Raw genomic sequence first — 19,156 nt, 5'->3', positions numbered from 1 at the left:
CACAAGAAAACCTCTTTATGCACAGATTTAGGCACAGGATTAAACCTTTTGTTCAATGCTTCACTTTGCTTCTGCATTACATTTTCTTTAACAAAAGAGAAGTGATCTCATGTCCCTGGGGTTGCTGAGGTCTCTCGTGTCTCTTAAACCGACTACAACCATTTTTGTTTTCATAAATACCGTGGCCCCAAGAATCCACAGGCCGCTGTCCCTTCACCAACGCATCCCACACCCCCGGAGTCAATGGGGGGTGGGGGTGGGGGGGGAGTCGGGGGATTTCATTTGCTCCACGACCGGCGCCCGTGCCATGATGGGCACATCGCAGGCGCCCGCCGGTCCTATGCTACCTGAAACATCGGCGCCTGGCTGCCAATAGGGGTGTGCCAGGCCCCCTCCCCCACCCCCGAGATCACATGTTCTCCCCCATTTGACCCCCTGTAGTAAGGGGCCAATACATTTTTAAAAAAATTCTCCACACCTTTGAGGGTCCAGGCCGTTTTCTTCACTGGACCTCACCTAGCCTGGTGCAGCTCACTTCTGCCCTTCTAGAAGTTGGAACATCTGTTCTCAATGGGGGCATCAGCCTCCCGGTGTTACACCAGGTGTCTAATGGACCAGGGAAATGGGAACCCCCCCAGCATAGGGATTCCCCACCTCTGGCCCCGCCCCCTCTGACAAGGCAGGCCTTGTGAGGGCAAGGCGGAGGCACTGCCCTTTACAGAGACAACCAGGAAACCCCCAACTAAGGACCTCAGCATATCCAGGTTTTGGCCCTATTCTGAGAAATTCCACCAGGCTCCCTTCAGAGAAAATCCAGGGCCTGTGTTAATCATCAATAGTCAAATTACTTTTTGCTTCTCTCAACAAAAAAAACAAGCTAGTTGATAACATATTAAGAGGAATTTTACATCAGGAATGGTTTTGTACACCTGGAATTAGAAATGCATACTCACCTAATAGTAACTTTGGAAAGTTGGAGGTTTCTATATTATGATAGTACACTATAGATGTAGTTGCAGCTATAAATCCCATAGTAGCAGGCATAAATAGGTGAAGGTGGCGAGTCGTCATTTTTCTGTTGCAACAAAACAAAATAAAACAAAATAAGCAGCACATTGCACTTGACTGAAACACAGGACTTAATATTCTGTGGGTAATCATAGGATGACATATTCAACAATTAAGTAATATGCAAATCATAGAATCACACTGCACAGAAGAAGGCCATTCGGCCCACAGTGTGTGTGCTGGCTCTTTGAAAGAGCTGTTCAATTTGTTCCACTCACCTGCTCCTTCCCCGTAGCCCTGCAAATTTCTCCTTTTCAAGGACATATCCGATTTCCTTTTGAAAGTCATTTGCTGTCTTTCTCTTCCTTCCGGATGTTTCTATGTTTCTGCCTCGCTCTCTGTTTTTTTTTGGTTGTTTGTATATTCGGTGGCCCTGTAGGTAACACCTCTCTGTCTGCACACTGTGATTGCCTTGGCAATGGGCAATTGGAAAGACTCTCTGTAATCACCAGGTATTGTTCTGTGATTTATGAATGCGAAGGGTTCGAGGATTTCATTTCCACATTCACCTGAGGAAGGAGGAAGCCTCCGAAAGCTTGTGAATTTCAAATAAAATTGTTGGACTATAACTTGGTGTTGTAAAATTGTTTACATGGACTTTAGCAAAACCTTTGACAAGGTACTGCATGGTAGGTTGTTATATAAGGTTAAATCTCACGGGATCCAAGGTGAGGTAGCCAATTGGATACAAAATTGGATTGACAACAGAAGACAGAGGGTGGTTGTAGAGGGTTGTTTTTCAAACTGGAGGCCTGTGACCAGCGGTGTGTCTCAGGGATCGGTGCTGGGTCCGCTGTTATTTGTTGTTCATATTAATGATTTGGATGAGAATTTAGGAGGCATGGTTAGTAAGTTTGCAGATGACACCAAGATTGGTGGCATTGTGGACAGTGAAGAAGGTTATCTAGGATTGCAACGGGATCTTGATAAATTGGGCCAGTGGGCCGATGAATGGCAGATGGAGTTTAATTTAGATAAATGTGAGGTGATGCATTTTGGTAGATCGAATCGGGCCAGGACCTACTCCGTTAATGGTAGGGCGTTGGGGAGAGTTATAGAACAAAGAGATCTGGGAGTACAGATTCATAGCTCCTTGAAAGTGGAGTCACAGGTGGATAGGGTGGTGAAGAAGGCATTCAGCATGCTTTGTTTCATTGGTCAGAACATTGAATACAGGAGTTGGGATGTCTTGTTGAAGTTGTACAAGACATTAGTAAGGCCACACTTGGAATACTGTGTACAGTTCTGGTCACCCTATTATAGAAAGGGTATTATTAAACTAGAAAGAGTGCAGAAAAGATTTACTAGGATGCTACCGGGACTTGATGGTTTGACTTATAGGGAGAGGTTGGATAGACAGACTTTTTTCCCTGGAGAGTAGGAGGTTAAGGGGTGATCTTATAGAAGTCTATAAAATAATGAGGGGCATAGATAAGGTAGATAGTCAAAATCTTTTCCCAAAGGTAGGGGAGTCTATAACGAGGGGGCATAGATTTAAGGTGAGAGGGGAGAGATACAAAAGGGTTCAGAGGGGCAATTTTTTCACTCAAAGGGTGGTGAGTGTCTGGAACGAGCTGCCAGAGGCAGTAGTAGAGGCGGGTACAATTTTGTCTTTTAAAAAGCATTTGGACAGTTACGTGGGTAAGATGGGTATAGAGGGATATGGGCCAAGTGCAGGCAATTGGGACTAGCTTAGTGGTATAAACTGGGCGACATGGACATGTTGGGCCGAAGGGCCTGTTTCCATGTTGTAAACTTCTATGATTCTATGATTCTAAAAAGGTGCAGAGCAAACAGTGTCAACAAGATATATTATTGCAATGGAAAATATTCTGCATTGTATGGCATCATATTTTCTTCAGCCAATAAAAAAGAAATGTTGCTATAGTCACAACTGACAAATATGGTCGAATGTAAAAAGGAATGTGAGTGAAGCTGCTATTTCAATGCTCACCATTAATGAGCTGGTTCAGTAATTATCAATGGACCAATAAGCTATGAAAGCCTGCAGCATGAAATGGTTGAGCATTTGGTGCATATGTGAGGAGATATTGGAATAAAATTGAGGAAGGGTAGCTAGTTTTTGCATTTCTATGTAAGTGTCAGAAAGGACCCCATGTGAACAATTGCAGGATAGTTACACCACGGGCAGCAAACACGTAACTGAATCTATGCAAGGGGTCATCTGGGCATCACGATATGTGTTGTAGTGACCTTGGCTTTCTGGGTCCTTTCTGCCACTTACACAGAAATCCAAAAATTGAGCTACCCTTTAAGATATGTGGCAAAAGAACCAGAGGAGAAGATGAGGAGTTTTATTTTACGCAGCGAGTTGTCATGATCTGGAATGCACTGCCTGAAAGGGTGGTGGAAGCAGATTCAGTAGTAACTTTCAAAAGGGAATTGGATATATGCTTGTAAATAAAGAACGTGCAGGGCAATGGGGAAAAAGCGGGAGAGTGGGACTAATTTGATAGCTCTTTCAAAGAGCCGGCATGGGAACAATGGGCCGAATGGCCCCCTTCTGTGCTGAAAGAATCTATGATTTGTCACCATTTTGTTTACTGCAGGCAAATTTCACGCACAATGCCAGATCATGAGCAGGTACTGGTGGTGGCCATTTGCTTCTGAAACTCCTACACTGCTGCAAAGAGTACATATCTAGCTATACAGGGCTTACAATCTTCACCCAAGTTTGTCCCCCAGAGATGGGGAGGGGGTCCATAAGTACTAAGAAGTAAATGTACGTATCGCAATGGTGTCTGATAGGGGGATGGTAAGTCCACAAGCATGCAGGCTTCTGAATCAGTGCTGCATGTACATCGCACCATGTATGCTGCAGCTTATGGTCACATTGTGCTCCCTCAACCGATGAAGGCAGGAGGGCACATACACACACAATATTAACACCCACATTAACACTCACACAGCACACTTCCCGTAGTCCTAGGAGCACAATACCCTCACTTTTTTTCCTCTACTACACCTAGTGAAGGTAGTACAGAATGGGATGTGGATCCAGGATGGAAATCAACACCAATCCCAGCTCTGCCCTTCAGCTCCGCTCTAGAAAATAACATTTTGGGATACAGTATGTGAGTCATATGAGACATGACATGTGGTTAGTGTAACATGCTTGGGAGAAACAGCTAACTTTGCACTAGTGGTTCCCAAAGCTCTCCACCACTGGGATTTTCTTCAACTTATGTCTGGGTCTGTTGTAGACTAATTGGTAGAAATTGATTGCTATGATTAACCAACAACTCCATTATCATTGTATCATACAACTACCAGGATTGTAGAAGGCGAACTAGATGGACCTTGGTCTTTTTTCATCTACCAGTTCCTATGTTCCTATTTTCTTGGCTCTGATCCTCAGTGCCACTGACAGGGTCAATTCAGCTCATGGTTTATGAGTCGTAACGGATCTCTTTCTGGGATGGGCAGGCCTCAGTTCCATGTGTCTTACGACAAAGCTTGGGGTGCCTGGCTGTATTCAGAACCAGAGGAGGCAAGAAAAGACCCATGGAAGAACAGTCCCATCCTGAAGATCAAGGATTCGGATTGATAATGTGAACCTTTTAGGCCCAACAAACAAGATTCAAATATTCGCCCAGCAAAACTCGATAGATGAGCATACATAGAAAGCACTTGCATTTATATAGCACCTTTCAGGACCTCAGGACGTCCCAAAACACTTCACAGCCAATCAGGTACTTTTGAAGTGTAGACATTGAATCATAGAAAGTTACAGCACAGGAGGAGGCCATTCGGCCCATCATGTCCGTGCTGGCCGATAAAGAGCTATCCAGATTAATCCCACTTTCCAGCACTTGGGGAAGACACTGTGAGGAGGACACAAAGAGTCTGTAAAGGGATATAAACAGGTTAAGTGAGTGGGCAAGAAGGTGGCAGATGGAGTATAATGTGGGGAAATGTGAGGTTATTCACTGATAGGAAGACTAGAAAGGCAGAATATTTTTTAAATGGTGAGAAACTATTAAATGTTGGTGTTCAGAGAGTCTTGGGTATCCTCGTATAAGTAACACAAAAAGTTAGTATGCAGGTACAGCAGGCAATTAGGAAAGCAAATGGCGCATTGGCCTTTATTGCAAGGGGGTTGGAGTACAAGTGTAAGGAAGTCTTGCTACAGTTGTACAGGACATTGGTGAGACCTCACTTGGAGTACTGTGTACAGTTTTGGTCTTCTTATCTAAGGAAGGATATACTTGCCTTAGAGGCGGTTCATCGAAGGTTCACTAGATTAATTCCTGGGATGAGAGGGTTGTCCTATGAAGAGAGGTTGAGTAGAATGGGCCTATACTCTCTGGAGTTTAGAAGAATGAGAAGTGATCTCAATGAAACATAAGATTATGAGGGGGCTTGACAAGGTAGATGCTAAGAGATTGTTTCTCCTGGCTAGAGAATCTAGAATTAGGGGGCATAATCACAGGATATGGTGTCGGACATTCAAGACTGAGATGAGGAGGAATTTCTTCACGCAGAGGGTTGTGAATCTTTGGATTTCTCTACCCCAGAGGGCTGTGGATGCTGAGTCATTGAATATATTCAAGGTTGAGATGGATAGATTTTTGGACTCTAGGGGAATCAAGGGATATGGGGATCGGACGGGAAAGTGGAGTTGAGATCGAAGATCAGCCATGATCTGATTGAATGGTGGAGCAGGATCGAGGGGCTATATAGCCTACTCCTGCTCCTATTTCTTATGTTCTTATGTTCTTATGCTCCGTAGCCCTCTAGGTTACGGAACTTCAAGTGCATATCCAAGTACTTTTTAAAATGAGTTGAGTGTTTCAGACTCTACCACCCTTTTAGGCAGTGAGTTCCAGACCCCCAACACGTTCTGGGTGAAAAAATTATCCTGAGCTCCCCTCTAACCCTGCTACCAATTACTTTAAATCTATGCCCCTGGTCACTGACCTCTCTGCTAAGGGAAATAGGTCCTCCCTATCCACTCTATCTAGTCCCGACATAATTTTATACACCTCAATTAAATCTCCCCTCAACCTCCTTTGTTCCAAAGAAAACAATCCCAGCCTATCCAATCTTTGCTCATAGCTAAAATTCTCCAGCCCCGGCAACATCCTCATAAATCTCCTCTGCACCCTCTCTAGTGCAATCACATTTTTCCTGTAATGTGGTGACCAGAACTGTACGCAGTACACAAGCTGTGACCTAAACAATGTTTTATACAGTTCTAGCATATACTCCCTGCTCTTATATTCTAAGCCTTAGCTAATAAAGGAAAGTATGCCGTATGCCTTCTTAACCACCTTATCTACCTGTCCTGCTACCTTCAGGGATCTGTGGACATGCACTCCAAGGTCATTTTTGTTCCTCTACACCTCTCAGTATCCTCCCATTTATTGTGTATTCCCTTGCCTTGTTTGCTCTCCCCAAATGCATTACCTCACACTTCTCCAGATTGAATTCCATTTGCCACTTTTCTGCCCACCTGACCAGTCCATTGATATCTTCCTGCAGTCTACAGCTTTCCTCCTCACTATCAACCACATGGCCAATTTTTGTATCATCTGCAAACTTCTTGATCAAGCTCCCCACATTCAAGTCTAAATCATTAATATATATCACAAAAGGCAAGGGAACTAGTACTGAGCCTTGTGGGACCCCACTGGAAACAGCCTTCTAGTCTCAAAAACACCCAACCATTACCCTTTGCTTCCTGCCACTGAGCCAATTTTGGATCCAACTTGCCACTTTCCCTTGGATCCCATAGGCTTTTACTTTTTTGACCAGTCTGCCATGTGGGACCTTGTCAAAAGCCTTGCTAAAATACATGTACACTACATCAAACACACTATCCTCATCGACCCTGCTTGTTACCACCTCAAAAAATTCAATCAAGTCACTGTTATGTAGGGAAACGCAGCAGCCAATTTATGCTTAAAGTTTCACAAACAGCAAATGAGATAAATGGCCAGATAATCTGTTTTTTCAGTAATAGGACAGGACTCCAGCTAATAGGACAGGACACCAGGAGAATAGTGCCAGGGGATAAAAGACAGCACCTTTGGCAGTGCAGCACTCCCTCAGTACTGTACTGAATTGCCAGTGTATATCATGTGCTTAAGTCTCTGGAGTGGGACTTGAAGCCACGATCTTCTAACTCAGAGGCAAATGTGCTACCTCCAAGCCTAGGCTGACATCCTGTTTCCTAAATGGTTCCTGGTGCACAGGTGCTGAGACATTAATAATTCCTGCTCTATATACATACCAACTATCCACACTTCAGATCAGCCATGATCTCAATTGAATGGCAGAACAGGCTCGAGGGGCTGAATGGCCTACTCCTGTTCTTATGTTCCTATGTTCAAGCATAAAGTTTGACTGCCTGATTGGGCGGCTCCAGGCAAGGAGTGGCGCTCATAGGGAGCAGCGATTGGGGTCTGCAGCCCCTGATTGTCGATCCATTAATTTAAGTGGATGAAAAATCAGGGCTGCAGGCCCACAACTTTCCAGCCAGTGGTCCCTGCAAGCGCTCTTCGCTGGTAGCACCTAATTAGGGAATCAGCCCCGCGCTTAACCCAGTTTATGGACTAAGAGCAGCAGTGTTCCCTCTTCAGCCCTGTCTGATGCCATTTTCTGGGAGATTGTAACTCCACTACACACTGTGGTGGGAATTCCTGATCTCGTGAAAGCACCTCAACATCAGGAATTCTCCCCTATGCGATGCAAGAGAGTTTTGCTTCCTCCAGAGCACCAATATTAGGTAAGAATGAGAGAAGAATCAGGGAAGGACAGTGCCAGCGCAAAATAGAGTCGGGGAGAGGGCAGAGAATAGTGCCAGAGTGAACTGGGGGTGAGGAATTGGAGAACATAGTAAACCAGGAGAGGGGAGGGGAAAGTAGAATCAGATAGGAGTGTCAATGTAAACTGAGGGAAGTGGGAAAAGAAGGGTGCCAGCATGAACGGCCGGGCAGAGAAGAGGGGAGAGAGACAATGAGTGCCATTTGGAGCTGGGGAGAGGAGCAAAAGATTGACTCCATGTCACTGCGACAACCGTATAAAGAATTTCAAAACAATTTATCAATCAAATTTAGCAAGACAGTATTAATATAGATGCACAATATTTCAGTTGCTCCAAAAGACATGAGGGAAAATCCCCATCATTTTTGCCACAATTTTCCACTATACAAGTGATGAGATGTTATAACAAACTCATGTTCCACTATACTCTCAGTGTAACTAATTCAGGCCTGTTTGAGCTGCCAGCTATTTTGGGCCTGTGTCAGCCTTTGCTGGTTTTCTAGATTGATGTATATGTTCCATTCCCACATTAACATGTAAGGTTCCTTTAAATCTGTGCTTCGTGGTCTTGGCAAATTCTCTGCTACTAAAAGAAAATTACAACAAACTCAAATATTATAAAATGCATGAATCAAAATAAATGGAGTATGTATAAACCAGCAGTTCAATTATATGATTCGAAAGAATGATATTGTAGTTCATTCTAGTTCAAAAAAAGTCCTACAAAATGTTCAGTTTCTCTCCTTCAGATATTTAACTGTCGCATTTTCATAAAGTAAAATTTTCATAATTTAGTTAATCTTGGATAATGAAAGGCAAATGTCGTAAACATATTTTATAATATGCCTGCGTACATCATGTTTTAATGTGTCTATTTTCCAAACATTTTCTGCAGGCCCTTAACTCCTTTGCGATCAGATATCTTCAAACCATTAAAGTGATGGGGGTCACTGGGTCAGGAGAGAAGACACTGGGGGAACTGAACATTTTGTACTCGGATAGATAGCATCACTTAGATGGACCTATTAAGTGATGAGACAAAAGAAAGAGGGAGAGATTGACTGATTGAGATTTACATCATAATTTATTTTAATTAAGAGATATTTTTGGCAATTTTACATGTTCTAGTAATGAGTCTAGAACAGTGTCTAGATTAGTCTTTACCTTCTGCTCTTTAGCCAAAAGTATTTCGAGTTTACAGCAGACTAAAAGGGTAAAGTAGCTTTTTGCGGAGGAAGGGCTCAATGTATATTATGCCACAGGTCACAAAAGTAGTAAAACAAGGGCAACAGGTTAGACATTCCTTTAATTTACATCATTCACACCAATCTCTCTTTCTCACTCTCTGTTATCACAAGGGCAGAAAATCCTGTTGGGATGCAATTCAGGTGGAATGGCCAGATGTGGGAAATCCAGAGCGCTTTTCTTGCACAGTTGGTCACACCTCGAATTCCAGCATTTGTAGAAAATGTCCTTGTTCGTACAAGCTGCTTCCTGCACAGAACGTTGCCTAGGGGAGCCCTCACAGCCTTCCCTGATGGTGTAGTGATTAGGATTCGATGTTTTCACCGCCACGGCCTGGGTTTGATTCCCGGTCAGAGAACATGACTTTCTCTTATTGTCATGGGTAGGGAATTGGTTAAGTAGGAGAAAGAGAGTAGGGCTAATGAGAACGTAATGAGGCAGGATGTGACTAGTGGTGTCCCCAAGGGATCTGTACTGGGGCCTCAGCTATTCACTATATTTAGATATGACTTAGAAAAAGGAATAGAGAGCCGTATATAGAAGTTTGCTGACAACACTAAGTTAGGTGGCACCGTAAGTAGTGTAGATGGGAGCAGAATGTTGCAAAGGAGCATTGATAGATTAAGTGAGTGGGCAAAACTGTGGCAGATGGAGTTCAGTGTTGGGAAATGTGACGTCATTCACTTTGGACCTAAGAAAGAAAGATCAGAGTAATTTCTAAATGGTGAAAAGCTAGGAACAGTGGATGAGCAGAGGGATTTAGGGGTCAATTTACAGAAATCACTAAAAGCAAGTGGACAGGTACAAAAAATAATTTAAAAGGCAAATGGAATGTTGGCCTTTATCTCAAGAGGGTTGAATACAATAGGGTGGAAGTTATGTTACAGCTGCACAGAATTCTGGTTAGACCCTATTTGGAGTACTGCATTCAATTCTGGGCACTGCACTTCGGGAAGGATATACTGACCTTGGAGGGGGTGCAGGGCAGATTCACCAGAATGATGCTGGGGCTAAAAGGGTTAAATTATGAGGACGGATTGCTTAGACTAGGCTTGTATTCCCTTGAGTGTAGAAGATTAAGGGGTGATTTAATTGATGTATTTAAGATGATTAAAGGATTTGATAGGGTAGATAGAGAGAAACTATTTCCACTGGTGGGGGAGTCCAGAACAAGGGGGCATAACCTTAAAATTAGAGCTAGGCCGTTCAGGGGTGATGTGAAAAAGCACTTCACACAAAGGGCAGTGGAAATCTGGAACTCACTCCCCCACAGAGCTGTTGCGGCTGGGGGTCAATTGAAAATGTCAAAACTGAGATTTTGATAGATTTTTGTTAGGCTACGTATTAAAAGTTATGGAACCAAGGTGGGTAGATGGAGTTAAGATACAGATCAGGCATGATCTAATTGAATAATGGAACAGGCTCGAGGGGCTGTATGACCTACTCCTGTTCAGACATTCCTAATCCACTCCTGGTGTCATCTGAAATCCCTTGGTATTCCTTGTTCGTTCTTCTTCATCCACTTCCATGAAATGATGCCAGAGGGGACCACTGAAAGCAATCCCTGTATCTTGCAACTGAGCCGCAGCAACAACAAAAAAAGTGCTGGTTTAAGGAATCGCTTTACGACAGGCAAGAACTTTGCTTTGTTTAAACACCCATTTTAACTGGGTGAGCTCGGCGTACTGCGGGAACGGAGCAAGAAAATGAGCGTTTTATGCGAGCCTCAACTATCTACTGTTATGCCTGAAGTCAGACTTTGTAATGAAGCTCTCAGGCTCACTGTGAGCATCAACAGGTGTGGCGAGTGCAAGAGGCAATTGTTCAGTCTCCACTCCTGCCATCGGAGACACTCTTTCACCACTTTATCAGTCATGGTCAGTCTGTTTGGGTGGTCCTGTTTGCACCTGCGCCCCCCCATCCCCTAACCCAGGAATGTATTTTACCGGACAATGGGCATAGCAAAAGGCAAAAGCTGCAATGTATTGCACTTTTGGGTCTCATTATACCTGGACCATTCTGATTATGGGGATATTATTCAATTAGCAGGATTCAATGATCAGAGAGATCCAAATCTTGGTTCTTCTACAGACATGGGTTGGAAACCGGGTGCAGTAGGTTTGACAATGGCCTTTCACCTCAGGGACCTGGATTCAAATCCAACCTAGACTCAAGGAATGAGTCTCCTTTGTGTATTGGCTATAAGGATCCTATGTGAAATGGGTCTGGGCAATCTTAATCCAATTCCTAGTGAGCATGTGTCTTTACAGCACAAAACGAGCACTAATTATCAATCTCACAGATAGGCCACGGGAAGGCTAGTGTAGGTACTCTTCTAAGATTGGGGTTGTGGCACATTTTTGGGACAGAGTAGGGGGAACTTTACTCTGCATCTGGATGTGGTACACTTGTCATGAGAGTGGGGGAGTCTAGAACAAGGGGGCATAACCTTAAAATCAGAGGCAGGCCCATTCAGGAGAGAAGTTAGGAAACATTTCTTCACCCAAAAGGTGGTAGAAGTGTGAAACTCTCTCCCACAAAAAGCAATAGATGCTAGCTCAATTAATAACTTTAAATCTGAGATCAATAGATTTTTGCCGGCCAAAGGTATTAAGGGATGTGGAGCCAAACCTGGCAAATGGGGTTAGGATACAGATCAGTCATAATCTCACTGAATGGTGGAACAGGCTTGAGGGGCTGAATGGCCTACTCCTGTTCCTATGTGCTTGCTGATAAAAGGTCACCTGAAATGGGAAGAGTCCCATTCCCAAGCACTAGGTCAAGCCCCACTCCAGAGGCTTGAGCACATAATCTAGGCTGACACTCCAGTCCAGTACTGAGGGAGCGCTGCACTGTCGGAGGTGCTGCCTTTCAGATGAGATGTTAAACTGAGGCCCCGTCTGCCCGCTATTTCAAGAGGAGAAGGGAAGTGTCGTGGTCAATATTCATCCTTCAACCAACATCGCTAAAACAGATTCTCTGGCCATTTACCTCATTGCTGTCTATGGGACCTTGTGCTCAAATTAGCTGACACATTTCCCTACATTACACTTCAAAAAGTACTTCATCAGCTGCAAAGCGCTTTGGGATGTTCTGAGGTTATATAAAGCACGATATAAATGCAAGTTCTTTCCATCTAAAATCCCTCACCTTGAGGACAGCCAAAAAAAATAAACGGTGGAGGTGACCAAGTGTACTGGAATGTTGCAAATCTTCCAAGTGTTTATTGAGAAATGAAATGCAGCGTAATAAGGAGGTTTTATATGGACCCACAAAAGACCTCCTTATTTAGTGAAAACACTACGATGCAGAGAAACAAGACAGCCATTTCCACTGGAATAGACTCTGCTTAAATATCTGACTGCTATTGAGAGACGATCAAAGAATTTTATCCTTTGTTATGAGTGAAACTTGAAAATATTTGCAAAAATGTCTGCAAAAGTGCCCAGATTTGTGTTCCAAGTTCACAGTAAAGTATAAAGCACTTCTTTCTACTTAAGACTATTTCCCGATTGCCCTTGGTTATACCTATAGCGCTGCACAAATTTAATATCGCACTTTATCCTTGAACCTTGGCTCAGTAAATAACCTTCTTAAGCAGTGCTAGTGTGTATACCTAGCCAAGGTTTATCCTGATCTTATAAATTGTCCAAGAAATGCTGTTATTCTGATCACAGAACGCTGCAAGCTTCAAGTTTCAAACTTGCAAATGGAACTTGTGGATAGTTTGCTCCAGACCATTTTTGTCCAATAGAAATCGCTGACTAGCCACAAGTGAGGCTACGGCGATTCAGTTTTAACCACATGCACTAATATTAGTAGAAAAACCCTTACACACACTCACACAATACAGGTAAATGTACTTCACATGTGTATATTTACTTAACAACCATCTACCACCATTCAATAACCAAGGAGATAAAGTACTTGCAATGATCCAAAAACACTCTCACTCTCTGCTTTTCGTCTTACCAACAAACGCACAAGATTAAAGTTCACATGTATACACGTGCAGATACGGGTATTGAGATCACAGGCCCAATGATGGTATCCATTACTCATTTTTTATTTACTAATCAGAAATACAGTCAGCCACATCTGGATTCCCAATTAGCCACATGTGACTAGTGGCTAACGTATTGAGCACTGCCCTAAAATGAGTTATAAAGTTGGTGCAGTAGATTTCGTGCAAGATATTATTCAGACGATTCCATTTAACCTCATCGATCAATACAAGTCGCAGTGTCTGTTATTAACAGCAATTTCCCTAGCAAGCCTTTGTGCCTGCTTGTGCACTGCTCCTCGTCATGCCCAGGTAGCTAACTCTTGTGGCAGATCCAGGTAGTACCTTCTGGAATCCTAAACCCTCTGTGCTCCTGCATATCCCCTTCTCCTCCTGTTCTACTTATCTCCCGATGGGTACAACAATCATGCTTTGACAAATAAAATCTCCTGTATACTATTCACCTCTGTCACCGCTGTGGTGACATTTTAGAAAATGTCCCTGTTCATTAGCCTCACTAAAGGTAGATTTGACCAACAATGGTGACTAGCTCATTGGCACTTTCTACCTACATTTCACCACTTTTATTCTCACGTCTGCTCTTCAGCGAAAGTAGGAATTTTGGCCTACAAAGTTTTCTTTCACCAACTATATGATACCAATGCAATCAAAACAATAGCTCTATATTTTATAGCCTTCTGATCACATTTTTAATATTCCATTTGCAATGCCACAATTTTTTAAAATGTTAATGTAATAAATCCAAACCATACCTATCTGAAACCATTCCCTCTGCAATTTCGCAGACAAGTACAAAGAGAAGTACAAACGTGAGAATCCATCGGAAACTGTGTCCAGGGAAGTGCAACCACGTGTTATGGTGGATCTGAACCTTTGAACTTTGACTTCCCCAACCTGAAATTCAAATAATCAATTTCTTTTTAGAATTAGACAATGCAAAATAATAGAATGTAAGATTAAAGAGCAAAGGATAACATACATGAAATAAAAAATTTAATGAAAATCGTCCGAGGTGTATAATGGCAGCTGATCCAATATTGCTCATTTTACGCTATTGCCCAAAGTCCAAATTACCCTCGTTAAGTCTAAATTGTGTATACATGGGCTGAAAGATCTTTTATTTCAGGCCATAATTATTCTGGTTCTAAAAGCGTAAAGAGTTAAGGACAAGAAAAATATGTTCAACCCATCAAAGTTATACTCCACTTGGTGTGAGACACCTGCCCCATAGAGGTCCCACACTTATTTAGAGTCACAGGCTCTGGAATATATGGCCACTATTGCTTTGCTACAAAGTGGAACTGCTTACTGTCCATTATTCTGGCTATTTATTCCAGCATTTTATTAGCTTATTAAATTGCTTCGCCACAATGTGTAGACACAAAAGTGGCAGTTTAATGAACCTTTAGTCTCCCTCTGCCAGTTCAATCCCATTCATTACATATGTGTGACGCACATTTTTCTGACCAATGTACACAACTTTTCATAAATAAGTGTTTCATTTAATTTTCCATTTGTCTACCCAGTTTAATAGCTAATCTTCTGCAAATATTTTATTACATCCTCTAGGATAGAATGTCTGCAGGAATTCTCCTGATCTCCGGTTGTAACTTCAGCGGATGATCTGAACCAACCCAGAAAAGCAATGTAAACCGGTCTTCAAGTACTGACCCTGAAGGAGTCCACTCAACACCTCACCCAGAGTCCAACATTACGAGTATTTTAGTTTCTATTTTCAAATCAACTTTTTACCCAGTCTGTGTTCTACTCTGGATTCCTGTGTCTTTGAGTTTCATTAGAAGTCTTTCATGTGGAACCTTATCAAAATCTTTCAGAAAGTCAAAGTAAGCACTTTCATAGTGAGGTCCACAATCTATTTTGTCTGCATGCCCTCAAAGAAATCAATGAGGTTTGCCTCACTGGACCTTTCCCTTCTAAATCCATACTGGTTAGTTCTTATTAAGGTTGGTTCTTAAGGAATGTCTACACAGCTTTTCTGCCTTGAAGGGAGACATTTAACTGACGATCTTAGTTATCAGGGGCTATTTCCACTTGATCAGAGATAGCCACGAGGAGATTAAAAGTATGAAGGGTTTTCAGAGATTGAATAGAAGACAACTCGGGGGTAAATGTGGTAATCTGGCAGAGCAGATAGTCCGCCCATTATAGAAATCATCCAATTTTAATTCCAATGACTTCAATGGAATGAAAAGCAGGAGGGTTCTACAATGGGTGATCGATCCACTCTGCCAGATTATGGCCCAGGCAGTGAAGATGAAAATTTACCCCCAGTTTCTCCTGTTTGGGGAATCTGACAAGAGATAACCAATTTAAAATTGTTACTAAGAAAGGAAGGAGATGGGTTAGAAGAAATTTCTTGAAGGTTGTTGGAACATGGAACGTTTTGCCACACAGGGGTTACTGAGGCAGGGCCCACTGCATCTTTTAGCGGGCTATCGGATTAATATCTGAAGCAGAGGAAGATACAGACCGATGGGGAGAGAGCAGGGCAGTGGGATTAGTTTTGAGTTGCTCTAGCAAAGAGTAAACAACAACAACAACTTGCATTTATATAGCACCTTTAGAACACAGACACAATGGGCCAAATGTGCTCCTTCTATGCTGTAAAGTTCTACGACTTCATGGTTCATACAAGATAGTTAATAGCATAGAAAAAGTAAATCTGGAAAATTACTTTAAAGTAAATCGTGTGAGTAGGACAAGGGACACAGGTTCAAATTAGTTAAAGGCAAATTTAGGTCTGTCATCAGGAGGTTCTTCACAGAGCGGTACGTCTCCAGCCTAAGTTGTAGATTAATTCCTATTTGCTGTGAGCGGTGAACAAACAGTGCCCGCCATTCATTAGACTTGCACTTGCCCATAGACTTTCTATGAGCTTCTGCACGGCAAGTTAGTGTCAATGGGACAGCCAAACAGCGCGGCGTCCTCTACATAGCATCTGGGGCCTGTGTGAACAGCACAAGCAACTGTGTATCTCCTTAACCAACCAGATCGAAGAATCGTTAAGAATAGCGCAGTCTGAACTAGGAAGTGTAAATTAGAATAGTGAATTCAAAGTCAAATCAGATACAGTAAACAAAATAAAGAGAGGGAAAGAAAGATTCAATTAAGGGACGGAGATAAGAGACAGAAAGAAAAAGTTAAAAAAATTAATTACTTTTTTTTTTAAATGTCCAACAATAATTAAAAGCTGAAGGAATGAGACTCCACACTTGTTAAAGTTAATTTTCAGTGCCAGAGAGATTGTTTGGCAGTAATTAAGACTTACCATGTCATTAAAGGGGTACTTACACTGGAATGGAGAAGCCCTAATTTTTTTTGGTGAGTTTAGTCCGTATCTATGAGGTAAGTACAGGAACTTCACACCATTCAATACATTTGAATGAGGAGTCAGAGGGCGAGATGCCGTTTTTATACAGCTTTTGGAGCAGCATTGCATCTCGGACAGCAACTTCCCGATTTCTGCGTTTAACTGCGCATGTGCGCTCACCGGAAGTTACAGTCCGATTTGCACATAAATAACGGTGGGTGCTGTTAACCTCAACAATATTTTTACAGCAAAATCTGGCCCAATATTTTACCGGTTATTGCAATTACACTATAGGTGCCTGGACCCTGTAAAACCTCACTAGGCCCCAGTGATGGCTTTGTAGCCATTGCCAGTGCCCTGCTAATTGTAACCTTCAGAGCCTTGGAGACAGTCCAGCCCTCATTCCTTTAAAGTTTGATTTTTTTTAAACCAAATATGTTTTTGTCCCATTCCTTACTGGTGCTGATTTCCAACTACCCCTATTGGAATTCGTTACACAGATGAATCCAGTTGATTACAGTAGTTGTAGCAGCTGCATGCAACATTGCAATCCCCATGGTATCTTCCTATTGACAGTTGATAAAGTAATGGGGATGTGAAGTCATGTTGATGCATTTCATTTACTCTGGGCTATCATTGGGATTTCTGCAAGTCTTGCCTTGCAGGACCTACTACTACCAAGTTGAGGTTAACAGCACCCACCGTTATTTATGTGCAAATCGGACTGTAACTTCCAATCAGTCAGCTCAACAGTGACAATGGGGCCAAATGAATTCACTCCACTGTTGTCACTTCTGAACCAGCCCTGGCCGTTTCAGTCCTCTGGATCTCTTTCTGTGACAAGTCACACTTGACATTGTCTATCCAGCACTTCCTTGGTCTTCCTCAGCTTCTTGTTCCATGGACCTCTGTGTGCAGGGACATGAAAGGTATTCTAGCTGTTTCCATTCTTGAAACCATTGCAGTCATCTTCTGTATAAACGATATATCTTGTTGAAACAAAAAAAAATTGCAGGACCTATTGCGCAGTTATAAGTTAGAGACAAAGTTGTCTTCAGTTAGCCTCTCCTTTATTTACAAAAACATTTATGCAAAAGCTCCCTCAAATCACAATAAACATACTGGGCTGCACCCATCCAGGCAAATGGAAACAAGTCCATCATACTCCTGACTTGTGCCTTGGCGAATTGCTGCAGTGCATCTTGTAGATAGTAGACACTGCACGGTGGTTGAGAGGGTGGATGTTTAGGCCTGTGGAATTATCAGTGAATAGGAAATTTAACTTTCAATCAAGGCAAATTAAGGTCCATGTAGGTCTCAACTCAAGATGTCAACCAGATTTTGATTTCAGCATTATTCAGAGTGAGGGGGACAAATGTGGAAAATTGCCCAGGTATGTCCAATCCACAAAAAGCAAGACAAATCCAATCTGGACAATTACCGCCTCATCAGTCCACTCTCAATCATCAGCAAAGTGATGGAAGGTATCTTCGACAGTGCTATCAAGCGGCACTTACTCACCAATAACCTGCTCACCAATGCTCAGTTTGGGTTCCGCCAGGACCACTCAGCTCCAGACCTCATTACAGCCTTGGTCCAAACATGGACAAAAGAGCTGAATTCCAGAGGTGAGGTGAGAGTGACTGCCCTTGACATCAAGGCAGCATTTGACCGAGTGTGGCACCAGGGAGCCCGAATAAAATTGAAGTCGATGGGAATCAGGGGGAAAACTCTCCAGTGGCTGGAATCATACCTAGCACAAAGGAAGATGGTAGTGGTTGTTGGAAGTCAATCATCTCAGCCCCAGGGCATTGCTGCAGGAGTTTCTCAGGGCAGTGTCCTAGGCCCAACCATCTTCAGCTGCTTCATCAATGACCTTCCCTCCATCATAAGGTCAGAAATGGGGATGTTCGCTGATGATTGCACAGTGTGCAGTTCCATTCGCAACCCCTCAGATAATGAAGCAGTCCATGCCCGAATGCAGCAAGACCTGCACAACATCCAGGCTTGGGCTCATAAGTGACAAGTAACATTCGCACCAGACAAGTGCCAGGCAATGACCATCTCCAAAAAGAGAGTCTAACCACCTCCCCTTGACATTCAATGGCATTACCATCGCTGAATCCCTCACTATCACCATCTTGGGGGTCACCATTGACCAGAAACTTAACTGGACCAGCCATATAAATACTGTGGCTATAAGAGCAGGTCAGAGGCTGGGTATCCTGCAGCGAGTGACTCACTTCCTGACTCCCCAAAGCCTTTCCACCATCTACAAGGCACAAGTCAGGAGTATGATGGAATACTCTCCACTTGCTTGGATGAGTGCAGCTCCAACAACACTCAAGAAGCTCGACACCATCCAAGATAAAGCAACCCGCTTGATTGGCACCCCATCCACCACCCTAAACATTCACTCCCTTCACCACCGGCACACTGTGGCTGCAGTGTGTACCATCCACAGGATGCACTGCAGCAACTCGCCAGACCCGCGACCTCTACCACCTAGAAGGACAAGGGCAGCAGGCACATGGGAACACCACCTGCACGTTCCCCTCCAAGTCACACACCATCCTGACTTGGAAATATATCGCCATTCCTTCGTCGTCGCTGGGTCAAAATCCTGGAACTCCCTACCTAACAGCACTGTGGGAGAACCTTCACCACACGGACCGCAGCGGTTCAAGAAGGCACCTTCT

General features: G+C 43.1%; 1 protein-coding gene across 4 annotated transcripts in view; it reads right to left on the bottom strand.

Annotated features, from left to right (window-relative positions):
• The window catches only part of LOC137341549 (ATP-binding cassette sub-family C member 9-like), a 156,099-nt gene that overhangs the window by 128,511 nt on the left and 8,432 nt on the right, over positions 1–19,156 (bottom strand). For 3 of the 4 annotated variants that reach the window (XM_068004726.1, XM_068004723.1, XM_068004724.1), the window contains exons 2-3: positions 13,879–14,020; positions 954–1,075 (exon numbers count right to left, since the gene is read on the bottom strand). In XM_068004726.1, coding sequence (XP_067860827.1) covers positions 954–1,075; positions 13,879–14,020 — 264 coding nt within the window. The remainder of the gene's footprint in view (positions 1–953; positions 1,076–13,878; positions 14,021–19,156) is intronic. The other variant, XM_068004725.1, reaches the window with a different exon arrangement.

This window comes from Heptranchias perlo, chromosome 24 (genome assembly GCF_035084215.1).
Source record: "Heptranchias perlo isolate sHepPer1 chromosome 24, sHepPer1.hap1, whole genome shotgun sequence".
Lineage (NCBI taxonomy): Eukaryota > Metazoa > Chordata > Chondrichthyes > Hexanchiformes > Hexanchidae > Heptranchias > Heptranchias perlo.
This window is presented reverse-complemented; position numbering and strand designations above follow the sequence as displayed.